The sequence below is a fragment of the Lathamus discolor genome, chromosome 11 (genome assembly GCF_037157495.1).
Source record: "Lathamus discolor isolate bLatDis1 chromosome 11, bLatDis1.hap1, whole genome shotgun sequence".
In the NCBI taxonomy this organism is placed as follows: Eukaryota; Metazoa; Chordata; class Aves; order Psittaciformes; family Psittacidae; genus Lathamus; species Lathamus discolor.
In genome coordinates, this window is record NC_088894.1 from 2,099,651 (window position 1) to 2,118,109 (window position 18,459).

Consider the following 18,459-nt stretch of genomic DNA (forward strand, 5'->3'; position numbering starts at 1 on the left):
GAGCTGATTGGCCAACTCAGCAGGCGCTTGGGATGCTCTGAAACATTTATAAGGCTTTTGCAAGGCCGCAAGTGGAATCTGTGCTGCGGATGCTGAGCTGGAGGAATTCGAGCCGCACGCTGCCCTTCCGCACTTGGAAACGAGTTATAGCATCAGCTGCAACCCCTGGGCACATCCCTGCACAAACTCAGTGCAGGCAGCACATCACCAGGCACGCATGGCAGCTTGGACATGCAAGAAAGCTGTTTCAGTTAAGGATTTCATTTCCCATTGCTCCCTTCATCTGGCATCACTCGCCCAGTGTGTTTTGCTGGACCTTAACCCCACATGGGCAGTGAGGTCCTGCCTGTCCTGTGTTGAGTTTGAAGTCTTGATGACATCTGGAGCATCTCAAAAGCATATGAAAACACATATGGGGGAAGACTAAATGGAGCTCTCCTGACCTTCCATTCCTTTCCTACTACCTTGGAAGCTGATGCCACTGGCTCCAGGGAGGCCGAGGTTCACTCCAGCCCCCTCAACACCAGCATCACCAGAGGACGTCACCCAAGTGAGCCTTGCCATCACCTGCTGCTGACGGAGGTGCTGAATCACCTATGGCAGAGGTGGAAATGATGCGGATGCAGCCTGAAGACCATGATTATGTGACCTCAGAAAGTGAGTTCATCACTGACCAATACCTTTTCCTATGGCTGTGTCCCCACAGTAACCACTTGCCTTCTCCTTGGGCAGTTTCACAGCATGTTTCACATTACTAAGCTGCTCTGCCGGTGGGTAGCTCTCCATCCATCCAGCATGGACATAAATCACTGCTGCTCTGCTCCTCATGTTGCTGGGCTCGGCCTCTGTTCTGGGGCAGGTCTGCATGGTGCTGAGCCCCAGAGTCTGAGAAGATGGAGTTGGGGCACTCGCACTGACCTGGGCAGGAGTTTTGTTCTCCCTGGGCTTTTCATCCTTGGGACTGGCTTTCTATACACTAAACAGGAGCAAACAGGAGGGGGGGAAAAGACTGATGGGGGCAGAGAAGAACCTCAGACCTCTGCATCTCCCCATTTAAGACTCATATTCTCAGTGGGAGCCTCATTTGGCAGCCAGGGGAGCACAAAGCAGCAGCTCTGGCCAGGGCAATGCACCATGCCCCATCCTCTTCTTGGCTTGTGCTTTCACCCCAGCACAAAGATATTGCTGATCTGAAGGAGAAACCTGAGCTACAGCACAGCTCAGGCCGCAGCTTCCAGCCAGACCTCCTTGTGGGGTGTCATTTAACCATAGCTCCATCAGAGAGGTACTGCAGCACCTTCAAATGATTAATTCCAGCTCATTCACAAACGTTCCTTTGCTACCTGTACATTTAGGGTGGTCTGATTATGCCCAGTATAAATGATCCCTAATCACCCCTTGCCTGGCACTATTTCCATGCCTTATATCTGCTAAATGCTTTTGACAACCCCAGCCAGCTGCAGCGAGTGCCTGCCCTACGAGCACTTAGGAGTGATGAGTCTGGAAGCAGCTAGCCTTTGGGATGGGGATGAAAGAAATGGGAATAGCGGAGGATGACCTCCACATGTCACCTCTGCAGGGTGGCTATGGTGTGACAGCAGCCACTGGGCAAAGGCTGCTGGTTTCTGAGCCTGTGTTTTGGTATGGAGCGGGAGTACGGAGGGGTTTGTCACCTGTGACAGCCCCTGCTCACACATCAGTGTGATGGGAAAGGAAGATCCTCTCCGATGTGTGCCAGCTCCAAGGACACGGCACTCATTTCTTCCCCAGCACAGACCTGAAGGACCATGGTAACAAGTGAGGGCAGCCTGTGCCAGGCAGGAGGTGGCTGTGATTAATGGAGCTGCACTGGCCTCTTGGATGCTTTGAGCAATTCCCATTAGAGCAATTGCTGGGAAGGAAGCGTGCTGCTGCAGGTCGATGTGCTTTGGTGCCTCAGGACACCTCCAGCCATAGATCTCCAGGAGGATCAGGGAATGGGAACAGGGAGGGGTGGCTGAAATTGGCCACATCTTGAGGCGGAGCTAAGTCCCTCTTGCAGGGTGGCCTGGGCAACTGAGCCATTGCCAGCAGCTTGCTATCAGGCTACAACCACAGCTCTCTTTTAACACCACCTCCCCTGCCCTGCACACTGGCTGCGTGCACAAGCCAGTACACAGAGATGCTGAATGAGAGGTTTTGCAGGCACAGCCTGAGTGTCTGGATGCCCAGAGGACAGGAACATCCTTTGGAGCAGGGTGAGCAAGATCAAGTTGGGAGAACAAAGCAGGAGCTGCATGAAAATAAGGCCGGGAGTGAGGAATGTCATCCTGCAGACACAGCATCCCCTCACCGCAGCTCAGCCCTGCCTGCAGTGTCAAACACCCAGCCACCGAGATGCTTAGCAAAGCCTTGCTGTTAAGTCTGGTGCTCCCCACATTGGATCCAAAGGGAGCCCACAAAGAACCAGTTCCATGAGCAGCAGAACCAGTTTCCAATGGATTCATGGTTTGAAAAGCCATCGGTGCATTCTCTGATGTCCAATGCAGTTGTGTGCCCGCATCAGCAGCTTCCTCAGTGAGGAGATACCAGGGTTTCTGTCCTCTCTCTGATCCCATATCCTCAACTTGTAGCAAGCTGAAATGTCCCCCCTGCATTTAATAAACTAAGATAAACGTTGCCCTTAAGCTCTGCAGTTATTAAAGGTGGGAAGGCAGAGGCAGATGCACGCACCAGCTTCCCTCAGGACCTCGGGCTAAAGATAACTAAACCATAAACCCTCACCCTTCCATGTTCTCTTGAATTCCCAGGCGCCCAAGCTGGGAGAGTGAAGCGAGCCTGCAGCAAAACTCATGGTGCAGAGGAGCTATGAATGTAGTTACTTTAGGAGTTTTCCTGCATATGACACGCTCTGTGCCGTGACAGGAGCCTGGGGACAGCCACGTCTCCCTGACACTTTCCTAACTTGCAGTTTTGAACCTGAAACCTGGGTCAAAAGCAACCCCCTTAATTAAACCCAAACCCTAATCCTCCCTCTAACACCTTTTAAAAGGGAAAAGGTTACATAAAAGACTTAAAAAGCAGACTCTTATATTTAGAAGGTCTTTTTACATCTTTCTTTCAATCACGAAGTTTGGAAGGTGCCTCCCCTCCTAACCCAGGACACCTGGGACCATTTGGAGCCTATTCATTTTAAGTACAGATTAAAGCACAGCTGTGCTCTGCATCTCTCACATAAGAGATGTCAGGGTTGTTAGCTATTTCAGGATGGGCTTTTTCTTCCCGATGACAACCTTCAGGCCCTAAATATTCATATAGGTTCCAATTCAGCTTTGGAGTTGGTGGGAGGTGGGTGCTTGAGTGGGAATAAAGCACCTAATGGGCTTTGTGGAGCTGGGTCCCAGCCAGGATGCGGTCATGGTCCTTGGAGGTGTTTTACTGCAGAGCAGAGTCACGCAGAGCTGAACCTCAAGCTTCTGAGAGTTGGCAAGGCTGGAAGAGCTCCCATGTAAAACCAGGTTAGTTTTATTGCTCTAAAGATTTATATTGTGAAGAGCAAAGCACTGATTTGGGGAAGCTGGAAGTGCTCCCATGTGAAAACAGGTTAGTTTTATTGCTCTAGAGATCTGTGTTGTGAAGAGCAAAGCACTGGTTTGGAGAAGCTGGGAGAGTGTTACTGGTGGGAAGCCTTCCAAGTTAATCCACATCCCTGAGGGTCACCTCAAGGAGTTCATGGTGGCCTAAAGGTGGAGGGACATGGTCCTAAAGGCACCTTATCTCAAGGAATGAGGTATAAGAGCACAGATGTGACAGCAATTGGAGTCACCCAAGCTTGTGGTCCTTGTGGGTGCAGGAGGAGGCAGCAAACCCAGGAGGTCAGGAGGAAGAATGCGAGTGCTGAAGACATGAGGAATGACTGAGAGAGCTGAGTTTATGGAGTCTGGGAAAAGGAAGGCTCAGGGGCAGCATGGTCACAGGCTAAAAATACCTTCAAGGTAACACCATAAATGAAGAGAGGGAATTGTGCGTGGTCTAGAAGGAGGCTGGGCAAGAGGCAGCGCTGGAGGTAACGAAGGAAGCATGTGGTGTAGAGATGGGGAAGGAGACCTGATCCGTGGGGATTTTGCCAGGGGAAGGAAGGGTCTGTGGAAGGGTGAGCAGTGCAGAAGCAAAGTGGTCACAAGGTGCCGGGGGAAATGGGGTGGATGCTGGTCTTTGTGTGACCAAAGGGCTTGTTTTCAGCTCTATGGATGCTCTGGGTGTAAAGCTGTTTAACTCTGCAGAATTCACCCTGATTTTGCTTTTTCCCCCTTGCTTCTCTTTCCAAGTGCTCAGTTAAGCAGTTCCTCCGTAGAAAAGGTTAATATTTAGACTTCAGTAACTTTTCTCCTCTCTCACTTTTAGAGGGGAGAAACAAACTTCCTAGTAGAGAAGGGGACGCATGTGTTTTCCTTTGGGGTTAATTCAGTGTAGCTTGGGGAGATTGCTGTGGGCTCAAACCTTAATGCTGGAGAAGCATCACCTTCCAGGTTGAGTTCCCTGCATGGAGCCAACCTCTCTCTTGGATCAGGGCTCTTGGTTTCAAGACCAAAAGTGGTTTAGTACATGTTGGAAAGAGTCCCTGGTAGCCAAGCAATGAATACACACGTCTGATCGATGATTATGGGTTCCTGGGGTCTTTTTGCTGCTCAGAGAAGAGAAAGATGATGGGGAGGTGAGGGGTGACTGAAGCAAAGGAGGTAAATGGGTAGGCAGGAAGATGGGGCTCTTTGTGCCTTTCCACTTGGCAGGTTAGTCTTGCTGGGATGGTGTAACCTTGTGTACAAGGGGAGGCAAACCCATCTGCTTTAGGCTTTGAAAAGGGCTCTGGGAGAAAGCTGAGAGTGATAAAACCCAGGCTACGGGTAGCACAGTTCACACAAACCAGCTGGCTGGGCATGGAGGAAGGGCTCTGCCTCAGTGCTTCAAACAGAAATACATCCCCTGGAGTCATTCTGCATGCTTCACACCAGTCATTTCCTACTACAGCTCACAAGCTGCCAAGGGACAGAGCCTGGACTTGCTGTATCTTAACAGAGCTTGATAGATTTCATCTTGCCTTCAGGGTCTAAGCTATCTGCTGTGGTATTTGTGTTTTAAAACCATCAGTGGTGCTGAAAGCAAAGAACTGACTCAGTAATTCTGGTTTGTGAAGACATAATGTCCTTGGATGGAATAAAAGCACCTTCCCAGTATTGCTTTTATATACCTCATTAATTCCCAGGGTGTTGGTGTCTATGCCTTTTCTTCCGCACCCAGCAGAAGCATCAATACAACCAGCTTCATATTTGAAATACCTCCTACTGTCTGTAGAGGAGTTAGAGATGCCCTAAGAGCCTGAGGTGAGGAGAATGAGGGGGTGAGGTTAGAGTGGGTCTTAATCTGCAATTTCAGGCCTTTTCATAGCAGCCCAGACTGGTTTGGGTTGAAGGGACCTTAAAACTCGTCCAGTTCCAGCCCCTGCCATGGGCAGGGACCCCTTCCACTGGAGCAGCTTGCTCCAAGCCCCTGTGTCCAACCTGGCCTTGAGCACTGCCAGGGATGGGGCAGCCACAGCTTCTCTGGGCACCCTGTGCCAGCGCCTCAGCACCCTCACAGGGAAGAGCTTCTGCCTAAGAGCTCAGCTCAGCCTCCCCTCGGGCAGGTTCAAGCCATTCCCCTTGGCCTGTCCCTGCAGGCCCTTGTCCCAAGCCCCTCTCCAGGTTTCCTGAATCCCACAAAATCCCATCCCCTCCCTTGTCCCACTCCTGGTCTTTGATGGGCTTGGAGATAGATGATACCCGAAGCTGTGCTGCAGTGTGACACTGCAAATGACCAACTAATTAGGCAAAGAGGAGTGCAATGAATTGAGATTCCTCTTTAGGGCTCTCCGACTGTTGGTAATCTTGAATTTGTTAATTGAAAATTGCTTTCTCTGTTTGTTGTCGGCCTTTTTGTGGAGGGGGATGTTTCCTGCTGCTGGATCTGTATTAATGCACTTTGTACATTAGTGCCAGGCACATTTGTAATCGGCTGCCCTATTAACGAACACTAATGATCTTACAAGTGCTCACAAATAATGAATAGAGCGGCCTCTCATTGAATTGAGGAATTTATTCAGTGCCACACTTGCAGATCTGGTTTTCCCGTCTTTAACCCAGCTTTACTTTCCCACTTGCCTTTGCCTTTCCTTTTCCTTCTCTTTCAGCCATATGTTGGGGAGAATATGGGTCACAGGAAACACGCTGTCCATAAATATGTAGGGCTGCTCCGCACTGGCTTTTCCCTTATCATACGTGGTAGGATTTGGCAGCAGGCTTAGTCTCAATGCTCCTCTTGTCTGTTGGCTGTTGGAGTTTTCCTAAGGCGTAAGGAGAGAACCAAGTTGGTTTTCTTTTATATCTTGTCAGTCTTATATTTAAATATATCATATATATATATATATAAACATATATAAATATATTTAAATTAAATAATTCAGAGCAGCAGGATCGGTTTTCCAAGTGCTGCCCCTCACAAGAGGAGGAACCAAAACTCATCTCTCTGTGTGCTTTCTGCAGCCCTGAAACTTAAGGCAGCTATTTTGCTGCTTTCCTCCTAACAGCACGGTGGGGAGGTACTTTGTGGTGAAAGAAGCAGCTCATTGGAGCTTGCAAGTTTCTTTACATACAAAAAGCCTTGTCCTAAAGCCTTGTTTACTTACAACAGAACCAGCAGCTCGCAGCTCATCCATGGGTTTAAGGAATAGAAGATTCACTGCAGTAGGAGCTGGTGGACCTGAATTTGATGTAGTTTGTTTGCAGATCTTCACACTGCATTGCAACGGCCCTTTTCCGTTAAGGGTAATTGTGTGGGGCAAGTGCCTCCACCTTATCTCAGGCTTCTGCAGCCTGTGAGTCTTGTGAAGGTTTGTCAAGAGGAAATACTCCTTGGGGCAGAAGCCAGCCGTGGTTTATGGGGGGTAATGCTGGGCCATAACCAATAGGGTGTGTTGAAGAGCTGATCTGGGCCAACGCATCTGGGGATGGACTTCCTAAGATCAGAGCTTGGTCTCCAGGCAGCTTGGTGACCACATCCCAGTGGAGTTTTGGTGCGTGAAGTAAGCTGAGTTTGGCCTTTTGAATCTTAAGAGGGCAGGTTGGACCTTGAGGGAGTGTGGGTGAAGGAAATGGTGTTGCACAAGCGTGTTTGCAGTGAGATTAAGCAAATCTGGTGCCTAAACGGGCATGTGGAGCTGGGGCATGGGCACCCCTGGCATGCCGGTGGGAAAAGGTGTCAGACCTTGAGTTTAAAGGGGGATGCTGGAGCCTGCTTTCAGAGGGAGGACTATGATGCTGGAGCCTGCTCTGGGGGAGATGTGATGCTGGAGCCTGCTTTTGGGGTGGGGATACGGTGCCGGAGCCTGGTATTTGGGTAGATAAGACGCTGGAGCCTGCTTTTAGGGGAATGGGATGCTGAAGCCTGCTCTTTGCGGAGGGATGCAGGAACCCGCTCTGCGGGTACGGTGCCAGATCCTGACTTTTGGTGGGCGAGGCCCGATCCCGCTGTCTCTCCGTTGGCCGGGGGGTGGCAACCCGCGTTTTCCGGGGCGGGGGAACGCCAAGGGTTAACGGGGCGGGCTGCGGGCGGGGCGGGCTGGGCTGCAGCCGCCTCCTGCGGCTTCGCCTGCGCCGGGCGCGGAGCAGCGGCGGGGAGCGCGGGCGGAGCCCCCCCCGCAGCCCCCCGCCGCCCCCCGGCCGCCACCATGGTGCAGAAATCCCGCAACGGAGGCGTTTACCCGGGGCCGGCCGCTGAGAAGAAGCTCAAGGTGGGCTTCGTAGGGCTGGACCCGGGCGCTCCGGACTCCAGCCGGGATGGAGCGCTGCTCATCGCCGGCTCCGAGAGCAGCAAGCGGGGCAGCATCCTCAGCAAGCCCCGCTCCGGGGTGTCGGGCAGCGGGAAGCCCCCGAAAAGGAATGCTTTTTACCGCAAGCTGCAGAATTTCCTCTACAATGTGCTGGAGAGACCGCGGGGCTGGGCTTTCATTTACCACGCATACGTGTGAGTAAAAGGGTGGGGGGTTAAAGCCGGCCGGGCGGGGGGACCTCCGATCCGGTTCGCATCTGCCTCTGCTTTCCCTTTCCCAAATGAATGCTGAAGAGGAGGGATGCTGCGGGTGCAGGGAGGGGGTGCTGGGGCTTGATGGGTATGCTGACCGCCCCCCCCCCCCCTCCCGGGAACAGCCCATCCGCTGCATCCCTGGTCCAGGTCCGGTCGGTGCCAGGGATGCACCGGGTGTGGAGGCAATCCGGGGAGAAGGGGATAAGGGAGGTGGATCTTCCTGAGGGATGCAATGCACCGGTCCCCTGCTTCCCCCCCCCCCATACCCGCTCCTGCTTGCGGGGGAAGGGGCTGCTCATGCGGTCGGTGCAGCGGGAGCGATGGGTAGGGACTGTTCGCCGTCTCGCTTGAAATCACCATAGCAATGCTGCGAGCAGAGGAACAAAAAGCTCTGCTCAGGCACTGTCTCTCCTTCCCTTCCCCCCCTCTTCCATCGCTCCTTCTCCCCTTTCTCCCCCTTCCAGCCCCATTGTGGCTGCTGTGGGGCTGGCGGTGGGGCCGGTGCTGTGGGTCTGCACCGGGGTCTGGAGGTATTCCTTAGATCCCCCCGTGGGAAGCGGCTGAATTGGCGATGTGTCTAGAAAGAAATGCTAATCAGCGTCTGGGGCTTCCTGGCCGCGCAGCGATGGAGCGGTAAACAAAGGAGCATCCTGGGGTGCACATTTCCCTTCCACCACCCCGGGTTTTGAAGGCAGAAATGGCCACATCTCGGCCGCCGTTTGGCAGAAGGATGCTCACCTCTGAAGGCATTGCTGCAGAGGGAGAGCAGATGACTTCCCGTTGTTCGGAGGATTGCAAAGGGAGGGTCAGGATAAATTGCTGTGTTACTGCAACTCCCTTCCCTCTGGGACTTTCCACAGTCCCACCAGGCTCCTCTGCAGGGTTGGGCTCAGGATGGGGTGCTCCGTCCTTTGGTGCTGATGGGTTTGTTTTGTGTGTGGGCTTTTCACCATGGCTAAGGCCTCTGCCAGCCTCAGCAAGAGGATTTTTGGGGCCTTTTGTGGGTTTTCCCTTCCCCCCTCCCCATCTTTTTGCTGTTCTCGGGTAAGATTCTGGGATATGCTCTCTGGTGCTCAGCCATTTTATACATTGAGGTCTTCCAGGGAGGTGCTGGAGAGTCCAGTTGGAGAGGTGGAATGCTGGCTGGCTGGAATGGGGGGATTTGCTGTGGGCTGCAGTGAGTTGGGGTCCTTCACATCATCATAGAAGCATGGAATGGTTTGGGTTGGAAGGGACCTTAAAGCTCATCCAGCTCCAACCCCTGCCACGGGCAGGGACCCCTTCCACTGGAGCAGCTTGCTCCAAGCCCCTGTGTCCAACCTGGCCTTGAGCACTGCCAGCGATGGGGCAGCCACAGCTTCTCTGGGCACCCTGTGCCAGCGCCTCAGCACCCTCACAGGGAAGAGCTTCTGCCTAAGAGCTCAGCTCAGTCTCCCCTCGGGCAGGTTAAAGCCATTCCCCTTGGCCTGTCCCTACAGGCCTTTGCCAAAGCCCCCCCGGTTTCTTGTAGCCCCTTTAGGTACTGTAAGTAGATATAATAATAGATACTGTAAGTAGATATAATAGTAGATACTGTAAGTAAATATATAATACAAGGAAATAAGAGAGGAGGGAGTGTCTATGGAGCTCAGTTGCAGCTACAAAGAGGAGCGTGAAGTCCAGCAGTTGTAGTTGGTTTGTGTCACAGAATCCTCCAGCCTCATGTGGAAGAGCCGAGTGCTCACGTCATGAGCTGGGTGCTTGCCTGCGTGTGCATGAGGATGGGGATGTTGTGTGTGCGATGTGCACTGTATGCTGTTAAATACAGGTGTGACCCCAGCCTCGGGACCCTGGGGTGGCAATGATGGCGATGGAAGGAGCTGAAAGGCAGGTGGCAGGGGTTGCTCTGACTGCAAGGGCTATATAAACATCTTTGGCTTCTTCTGAAGACCCTTGATCACCTTGGTGGGGATGCTCCAGCCTTGTGAACTATACATGTCATAGGTTTAGCCTTGGTGGTTTGCTAATACTTCATTTAAAGAACTGAAGGATATGGTAAACATCATAGAGAGTCACCAGATAAGCTCATGGAACTGTTCCTGCCCTGTGCCTGAACGAGCCTGGCATGGTGCTGCCAGATCTGTGTGTGCCTTAATGGAGTAGGAAGGGAACCAGAAGTCTGTAATCCAAACAGACAGGACACATGAAATCTTAGTGGCTGCTCATCCAAAGATGCGGGTGAAGATACTGGCTTAAGGCCATAAAGTCTGTATGGGAGAGCTGGAGCTGATGTCCCAATGGCTGGGGCAATGTCCTATCTGTGCTGCTGGGCTCCTGCTGGATCCTCCTGCCCCAAACCCCATTTTGTGCCGAAGCCTTGAGCAGAAAAGCACCTTTAGCTTCATACTGCAGGAGTGCGAGTCCTGAGGAAGACTGTGGATGAGGGAGCCCTGTCCTGCTGCTCTTCCAGCCCCCCCAACCTGCCCCCATCTACCAGAACCCCTATTTTTCTGCTCCTTTTAGTCACAGGGTCTTCCTTGCATGAAGATTTAGGACCTATTTCCAGTGTGAGTGACTCTGTGAGCCTGCATGGCTGGGTTTTACCTTGTAGGGATGCTCGTAAGCCGCATTTCTAGGTGAGGAGCTGCTGTGCTGCTCAAGCAGCCTTTCTGCACTTGAATTCCAAGGCACAAACCATGGAGATGCTTCCAGCATGGAGATGGGATAATAAATGAGAGGTACCTCTGCATAGGTACCTCTGACAATTGCCTGTCTGCAGAGGCCCATCTCCAGGCTGGTTCTGCACTGGGTGATTGATGCGCTGCCTGGAGATGTTTGTGCAAGTTGCGTTTGTTTCCAGTGCCGCGTCCTAGATCCAATCCATCTGATTTCGATCCCCACCTCTTCCTGTTGTCATTTGTTCCCCTTTGCATCGTTTCATGCATAAACCAGGGAAATTCAGAGCAACTCCCACCCCTCCACACCCATTACCATGGTCTCATCTCAGATGCTGCCGCTGTAAAAGCTCCATGAGCGGCAGTGTTTTCTACCTCGGTGTTGTGATTCATGTTCATACTGAATAGCTCTTCCTACACTGACACAACTGGGTGACCTGCTCATGGGGGCTCTGTGTGTATGCGCATTGTATATATGTATTTTGTGCAACCCCATGGGCAACAGAGCCTGGTGGGTTCCATGTTTGAGTCTGGCTCCCAGAGGTCTGAGCCTTCCTTATCTCTCTTTCTTGCCCAATATGTCTCTCTGCACCTTTCTTCTCTGTTCTTCTACCTTTTGTTTGATAGAGGCTGAGCAATGCAGCACGTGGCCTCATTCTGCTCAAGGCCGAGCTGAAACTTGGGAAGTTGGGCCCTGTCGCAATAGCAGGCCAGGCTTTTCTGAGGGATGCAGCATCATTTGGATCTCAAGGTAGTTCTCTGCACAGGGAGCCTTTTTGCTTCCAAGATGCTTCCATTTGATTTCTTTCAATCGTTTAAGTTATCTCCTTTCTTTCTAGTCCTTTTACCTGGGTTATTGTAACCCGTCCTGTGCTCAGTGGTGCTGAGTTTGAAGTGCTGGGATACTGGAAAGTGATTTGTGTCCCTACTACCATCTTATTCCTGGAGATGAAGATGGCACACTGTGTTCTGTGCCAGCCCAAGGTACTTGCACTGGACACCCCCATAGCCCAGTGCATCTGGAGGCACATTTGCTCATCCCCTGAATGAGCTGCTCAGGGGGTGAAGCTGGGGGTGATGGATTTGGGGCAGTAGCAAGAAAACAGCCCACATGGAGGCACTTTTGAAGCTGTGCGCTATGGAGCAGCACAATTCCTGCATTTCCTACTTGGAATTTACAACCCTAATGCGTCTTTTTAAGTGCGTTAAAAATAGTTTGGGTGCATTTTTCATCTGCATTCGGTGCACCATACATCCAGTTAATTAAGCAAGTGCACGGAATTAAATTATAATAAGGAAGGACATTTCCTCTGTGTCTAATTCTATTAAAATTTTGCTTGTGCCATCCCCATCCCATTTGTTCCTCCCTTTTAACCCAGCCAGAAGCCACCTCTCTCTCCAGGACATCTCCTCTGCACTGCCCGCATCCTGGTGTGGCCATGGCTGCAGGAGGATGGAGAGTTGATGCAATTGCATCTCTGAAGGTCCAGGGTTTCTCAATGGCTCTCTAGTGAGTCCTTCCAATTGTCATGGACTGAGTAAAACCATGGTTATCTCATGTAGATCCATTCCTGGATAAACTTTTGCATCTGATTAAGCAGCTCCAGGAGCCTCCAGCCTTTTTTCTGCTGCTTTGGTTGGGTTTTTAGGCAGCTCTTCCGTTTTGTTTTGTTTTCCACTGGTGTTTTTATACTTGTTTTATGGCATCTGCTCATTAGGGGTAAATTTAGTTTGTCAGTGTCATTTATCCATCCCTCAGCACTGGGGGGTGGTGGTTCATGGCAAGCCTTTGCCTACAAACAGGGATGCTGCTGGCAGCAATGATGACACCCAACTCGGCCCATGCAGCAGTGACATGTACGGACCTCCTGGTTGAGTGTATAGGATGAAAGGGCTGATACAGGTATCCCATGCTGGGCTTTAACCTGGTGGCTGTGTCTGCTCTGGGGACCAGGGACACCTTCACAGTGGGATGCCTCACGAGCTCCTCTCCAGCTGCTTAGTCAGAGCTTGGTGGGAGCAACCTCATTTCAGTCGCTTTAATGTGTCACGTTCCAGTCGCCACACTCACCCCACGCTGACATTAAGGAAATGAAAAACAAGTTGACCTCCTTTCTGTGCTGCAACACACCTCAACCAGATGAGTCTCACTATGGCTCTGTTTATTATAAGAGGGAATAACCCCAAAAGCAAGCCCCCAAATCCTGTACTAAAGGGAAAATTGCATCTTTTTAAGCAAAAAATTGGATTTCTTGATGTTGTTTTTTCATTGCAGCAGAGGGAGTGGACACTAGCAGGGTGACACACTGGGATTTATTTGGTGGGGCAGGGTGTGAGTGGCACAGGGTTTGCCTGTTGGTTGCGCATCAGTGGGGCTTACCAGGATAAAATGCCCTTAAGTTTGGTATTTGGCTTTGGGGGTTTAAGCAGCAAAAGCTTAGCCCTGCATAATCCCTTTTAAGGTAGCCCAAATGCTTAGCTGGTTTCTTAGTTCTTGGGGGACAGATTCCTCTTTACATTGTGGTGGGGGGGAGATGTGCTCGTCCCTTTTTCTGCTATGTAACTCCTGTAGAGAGCTGGGAAAGACGGAGAGTGGTACCTTCAAACCAGTAGTCACTGGGACTGCTGAGTACAGCAGCAGCCTTGGCTCTGCAAGCCCTGTGACTGAGCAGTCACTTGGTCTGTTTTGGGACATACAATGTCCAGATGTTGGTTTCAGCTTGAACGTGGTGATGCTCAGATACCTGCTGGGTTCTCACACAAGACCCACAGGAGCTTCAGTGCAGGTCTGCCTTCTGGAGATTCCCATCTCTGTTGATGACCAAGGGAGTCCAAGTTCCCTTGGCTGAAAGCTGGGTGGGATGAATCCAGACAATGCAAAATCAGAGCCTGGCACGATTTCTAACTGAAAACTGTAGTGAATTGAGGCATCTCCTGCCTGTAGGAGCTGGGATGTTCAGAGCCAGAATCACACTGCCAGGTCAGGATAGATGGGGCCGATCCACACCAGAATGGGATGACCGGGATCTGAGATCCACATTGACTCAGCCATGTCTGAGAAACAGTTTTGAGAAAAACCTTTACAGCCAACCTTAATCAACTCTTGCAGACCTGCAGCCCAAGACCCAGGGGAAATCAGAAGGTAATCAAGCCTCATTAATACTGATTATAGCTCCTAAGCAGCAACAGTGGTGTTTAGGCTCTCAGAGGGGAGTTCCTGTGGTCAATCTTCATTCAGAGTTCCTCCTTTTTTTAATGCCTCCCCTGGGAGGGTGGAACTGAGCAAAAGAAACAGGAGGACAAGCAAGGTGAAAGGGAAGGATTGCCTCTGCTTGGGTTAGGAGGTGGCCGCGCTCAATCTGAGCATCCTGGCAGCCCATTGTGGCTGGCACTTGGTCTCTTCAGGGCGCTATTGGAAGAGGCAGAGATTTTGCCTTTAAGAGGGTCTTTCCCAGGGATTCACTGATTCCTCATTTGTAAACAAGCCCTGATGTGTTTGGAAGTCCTGCTTGCTGGTTTAGAGCTCTGGCAGCCGGAGGAGATGACAGTGTCAAAGCAAAATGCATCTGAGCGCAGCGGGGCAGGCAATCCCGATGCAGCTTCCACACGTGTACTGTCATTCCCTATGAAGTTATGATGCCTGGAACAAAAACCCCAGCAGAAATCCTGACTCAAAGGTGTGATTCATATACTCCTCTATCTCTTGTGTGAATGCCCTCTCTTGTGTGAGTGCCGTACCATACGCACAAGGGTGCCTGCTGTGTGTGTTTGGTGCGACTTCGGTTTGATGCGGTGGGAAACAAACGAAACAGGAAAAGCCTCAGTCAAGTAGCAGGTAAAATGAATACCAAGGGGAAAGCAATTCTCTGTTAATATTACAGCAGAGTGCAAGCACCCCTAATGGAAGTAGAAGTCTACAAGTTTGTTCTGTACATCAAGCCAGGAAGAGCCAGTCCTGCTGCAAGACTGTATTGAACAGAGGAGATGCATGAAAGGTGTAAAGTAGTTGTCAGGGGACTGCTGGTAAATGTTATCTTTGCTCCACTTTTCTTTCTTAGCAGTATTTTCCCAGTTTTTTCCTTGCCTTTGAGTTGGTGGGTTGGTTTCTTTTGCGCTTCTTGGATTTGCACAAGAAAATGGGGTTGGTTTTGGCTGGAGCAGACTGTCAGAGACATGGGCCCAGCCTGTCTTATCCTGGGGACTTCAGCAGGGTGAACACTGGGCTGGGAGGATGAAGGCACATCTTCCCTGGGATGTGGATCACCCATACTGGGGCAGTTTGCTGGGATCTTGCTGTTCATTACAACAGCAGCATGTAGAGGGCTGTGAATTGGTCTTAGCAGCTCTCTGAGTGTTCTATGTGGCAGTGAAATGACAGCACTGGGAGTCTGCAAGTTGGTCGCAAAGTGGCCATTGAGTTTATGCTCACTTGGGTTTTTTTTTTACCTGCTCTGAAGAACATAGGAAATTCTTCACCTTTTACTCAAGAGGAGAGCAAAGGAGTTAAATAAATACCTGAATATTATAGCTGGACAATCAGGGAGTGAAGGCTTTGTTGCCTCCTGCTGCTTCAAGCCATATGGTGGTTAAACCTGAGTGCTTCCAGAAGGAGCAGTGAAGACCAAAACCTCTCCCCAATAACAAGGACTCCTCATTGCTCTTGAAGCAGGTAGACTGCACCAAGGGCTTAGGCTGGTGTAGCCATTGCTTCAGTGTTGGACGCTGGTTTAATCCTGTGGTTGTGCATCCTTCCTCTGAGCCTGGCAAGGCTGGGAATGCCATGTCTTGTCCAGCTAACCTCTCCTTGGGCTGTCCTCCATGTTTCCTGGGGTTTATTAGCAGTGATTCGTGCTTTAAGGACTAGTGAAATTCCTGAGTCATCTCCTGAGGCAGGGAGCTATTTATTTCAGTGTGTGTGTGTTACACTCCCTGGGAGTGGGTGTCTCTTCCGCTTTTGGAGCCTGCCCTGACTCTATATAAAGGCTCCAGGCTTGAATGAGCAGCAAAACCAACCCTCAAACTGGTTCCATCGTTTGGAAGATCCGTGCTGCTGATCCCATCTCTCTGGCTGAAGGACCATGGCCGTTCGGAGCATGGGTAGGAGCTTGCATGGGGTGTTCGGCCATCTCGGGGTTGCACTGCTGCTATAACAGCTTGTAGGGATACAGTGTACTGCATGCCCATGTCCAGGAGCAGCTCTTGCACTATAGAGGCTCATGACTAAGGGGAAAGCATGATTTGTACCTCCTTTTCTCCCCTGAGGCTGGTTTCTTGATGCTGTTGGCTGTTTGGTCAGTGGGATGTTCCTTCCTTAAGAGAGATGAGATAGTTCTGAGTGGCTGTAATTCTCCGTAGGTATCAGATAGTGTCTGGAGGTGCCATGGATGAATGAGACAGGCTCCTCTGAGACCCTGCCAGTGCAGGAGGTGCCAGCTTTGGAGTCATTTCAGTGCCTTTTCTCCTGGGCTAGCCCTTTTGAGAGCCATCCCATTCTTGCCTGGTGGCCTTGCAGGAAGCTGCCTCACTGCATGTGATTTTAGGGATGCAAGGAGAGCCCCTCACCTAACAGCTCTTGGGGGAGCTGCAGAGAAGCCAGCGTGCTAATGGCAATGTTGATCCAAAAGCTGACTTCACACCCAATTAAGCATCACTCTGAGCCGGAGGGACAAGTCCTCATGTCATCATGTCTTGAACTAAACTGCTGGCACTTCATGAAGGCTCTGTCTCTATAGCCCGAGGGACCGATGCATTTAATCCGTATCAGCACTAAAGAAACTTTGTTAGCGTGACCTCGTGGTTCGGTCCTTGTGGCTCCTGGATGCTCATCACTGTGGTTGTCTTTTTCTTGGTTGTGGCTATTCCTATAAGGAAGGAAAAAGACCTGGAGAAAGGAGAAATTCCAGAGCTCTTTGTCATTTGTCAGGCATGACACGAGTCATGGGATTTTGCATTCCATTTTTCTGCTTTTCCATGTTTTCCCCTTTATCATCTGATGTTTTTAATGCTGTTCCTAATTAGCAGCTTCTCTCTTTGTCATTCCAGCTAATGAGGGGTAGGAAGAATTCTGCATTGACCTTTTATTGCTGCTGCTGTTTTAATTCCCTGCAATAGAAATCAGATAGAATTGGGAACATTTTCTGTGCTGTCCCTCTAAGCCTTCAGCCTGCGCTCCCCTGGATGCTTGTTTGTGGGTGGTGGGAGCATCTTGAGTCACGTTAAATGGCACAGAGTGAGCTGCTTGAGGGTCAGTCTGTGGATCGTCAGGTCTCCCACCTAAGCCTGGGATAGAAAACCCCATGTAGGCCTGAAACTTGGGTTTAAGTTGGTGATGAAGTAACCTGACTTGGTATAGGGGGAATGATTTGAGGGTGCGAGTATAGGGAAAGGTGGTGGAAGTGCCTGAATAAGACGAGTGAATGGGACTTGAAAGATGTGTCTGTCCCACTGTTTCTACTGGGAGATGGGGAACAAAGAAGCTGTGGCTGCCCCATCCCTGGCAGTGTTCGAGGCCAGGCTGGACACAGGGGCTTGGAGCAAGCTACTCCAGTGGAAAGGACCACTGCCATGGCACGGGTTGGAGCTGGATGAGCTTTGAGGTCCCTTCAACCTAAACCAGCCTGGGATTCTTTGTGGTAGAGTAACTAAGGGAGATGCATCCTAATGTCGGGTGTCTACCCTGTGCTTTGCAAAAGCCAAATCTGGGAGACCTACTGGTAGGACAGGGCATATTGCCTGGGGTTGATCCATTCATATGCAATAACTTGGGCACGTGGGGAGCAACTCCATTGAACTCCATAAGCCTGCCATAGGTGTGTGTGTGTGGCACAGAGCCCAAACCTCAGCTCCCTGCAGAGAAAGGGGCTGAACCTCCAAGATGAGTCCCAGTCCTACCTAACCTTGTTCTCTTGGCCCTTTTCCACATGAGAGCAGATGGCTATTAAAAACCCCAGAGAAATTCATTAAGCTAATGGTTTACCAGCCCCCATCTGTGGCCAGGGAGGCCCATCTACCCTGCAGCCACATCCCCATGGGATGCAAGTGGCTGGAATCAAGCCTGACCCTGCAGCGGCATTCCCTGCCAGCTGCAGAGGGCCAGAGGAATGAGCACCCATGTGTGAAACAGGCTGGTAGAGCAGCCCAGGGAGGTAGCACAGACCTGATGGGCTGCATTGCTTATTTTAGCTTTGCTAACAGAGCAGCAGAAATTAAATGAAGATTAATTAAACCCCTTTTCTCCTCTCCCTCCTGCTTCCTCTTGCTCTTTGCTGTTTCTAGGGAAGACTGCAAAAATGTGCTAAAGAGAGGAAGCCAGGCTCTGAGCATCCTTTCTTGAATGCAGCATATTGGTCCCATGGGACTGCAGGGAAAGGCCCTGTAATTACTGGGAACGTCCTGTGAGGCTGGGTTACACAACCAGGACGGAGCTGCTTTTGGTTTAGCAGCAGGCTGATGAGGCTGTAACTCAAAATACTACCTGGCTATTATCCATTCATTGCTTTTTATCACTGCCGGTGTCCTCCAAGTACAGCGTGGACCACTCGCGAGGCTCCGAGCCAAGAGGGAGGGAGGAAGGAGAGCGCGGATCATGAAAGGGCCATTTGATATTCACAGTGCCTGGTGACATAATTCCCAGACAGCCCGAGCACATCTCGGAGCCGGCGGATGAGTCGCCGGGGAGATCTTGCTGCGGTGCCACCAAGTGAAGGTG

At 51.0% G+C, this 18,459-nt stretch overlaps 1 protein-coding gene across 6 annotated transcripts in view; it reads left to right on the forward strand.

The window, feature by feature from the left end:
- Positions 1-7,741: 7,741 nt before the first annotated feature.
- Positions 7,742-18,459, forward strand: part of KCNQ2 (potassium voltage-gated channel subfamily Q member 2) — a 62,262-nt gene continuing 51,544 nt past the window's right edge. For all 6 annotated transcript variants that reach the window (XM_065691276.1, XM_065691278.1, XM_065691277.1 and 3 more), the window contains exon 1: positions 7,742-8,037. In XM_065691276.1, coding sequence (XP_065547348.1) covers positions 7,742-8,037 — 296 coding nt within the window. The remainder of the gene's footprint in view (positions 8,038-18,459) is intronic.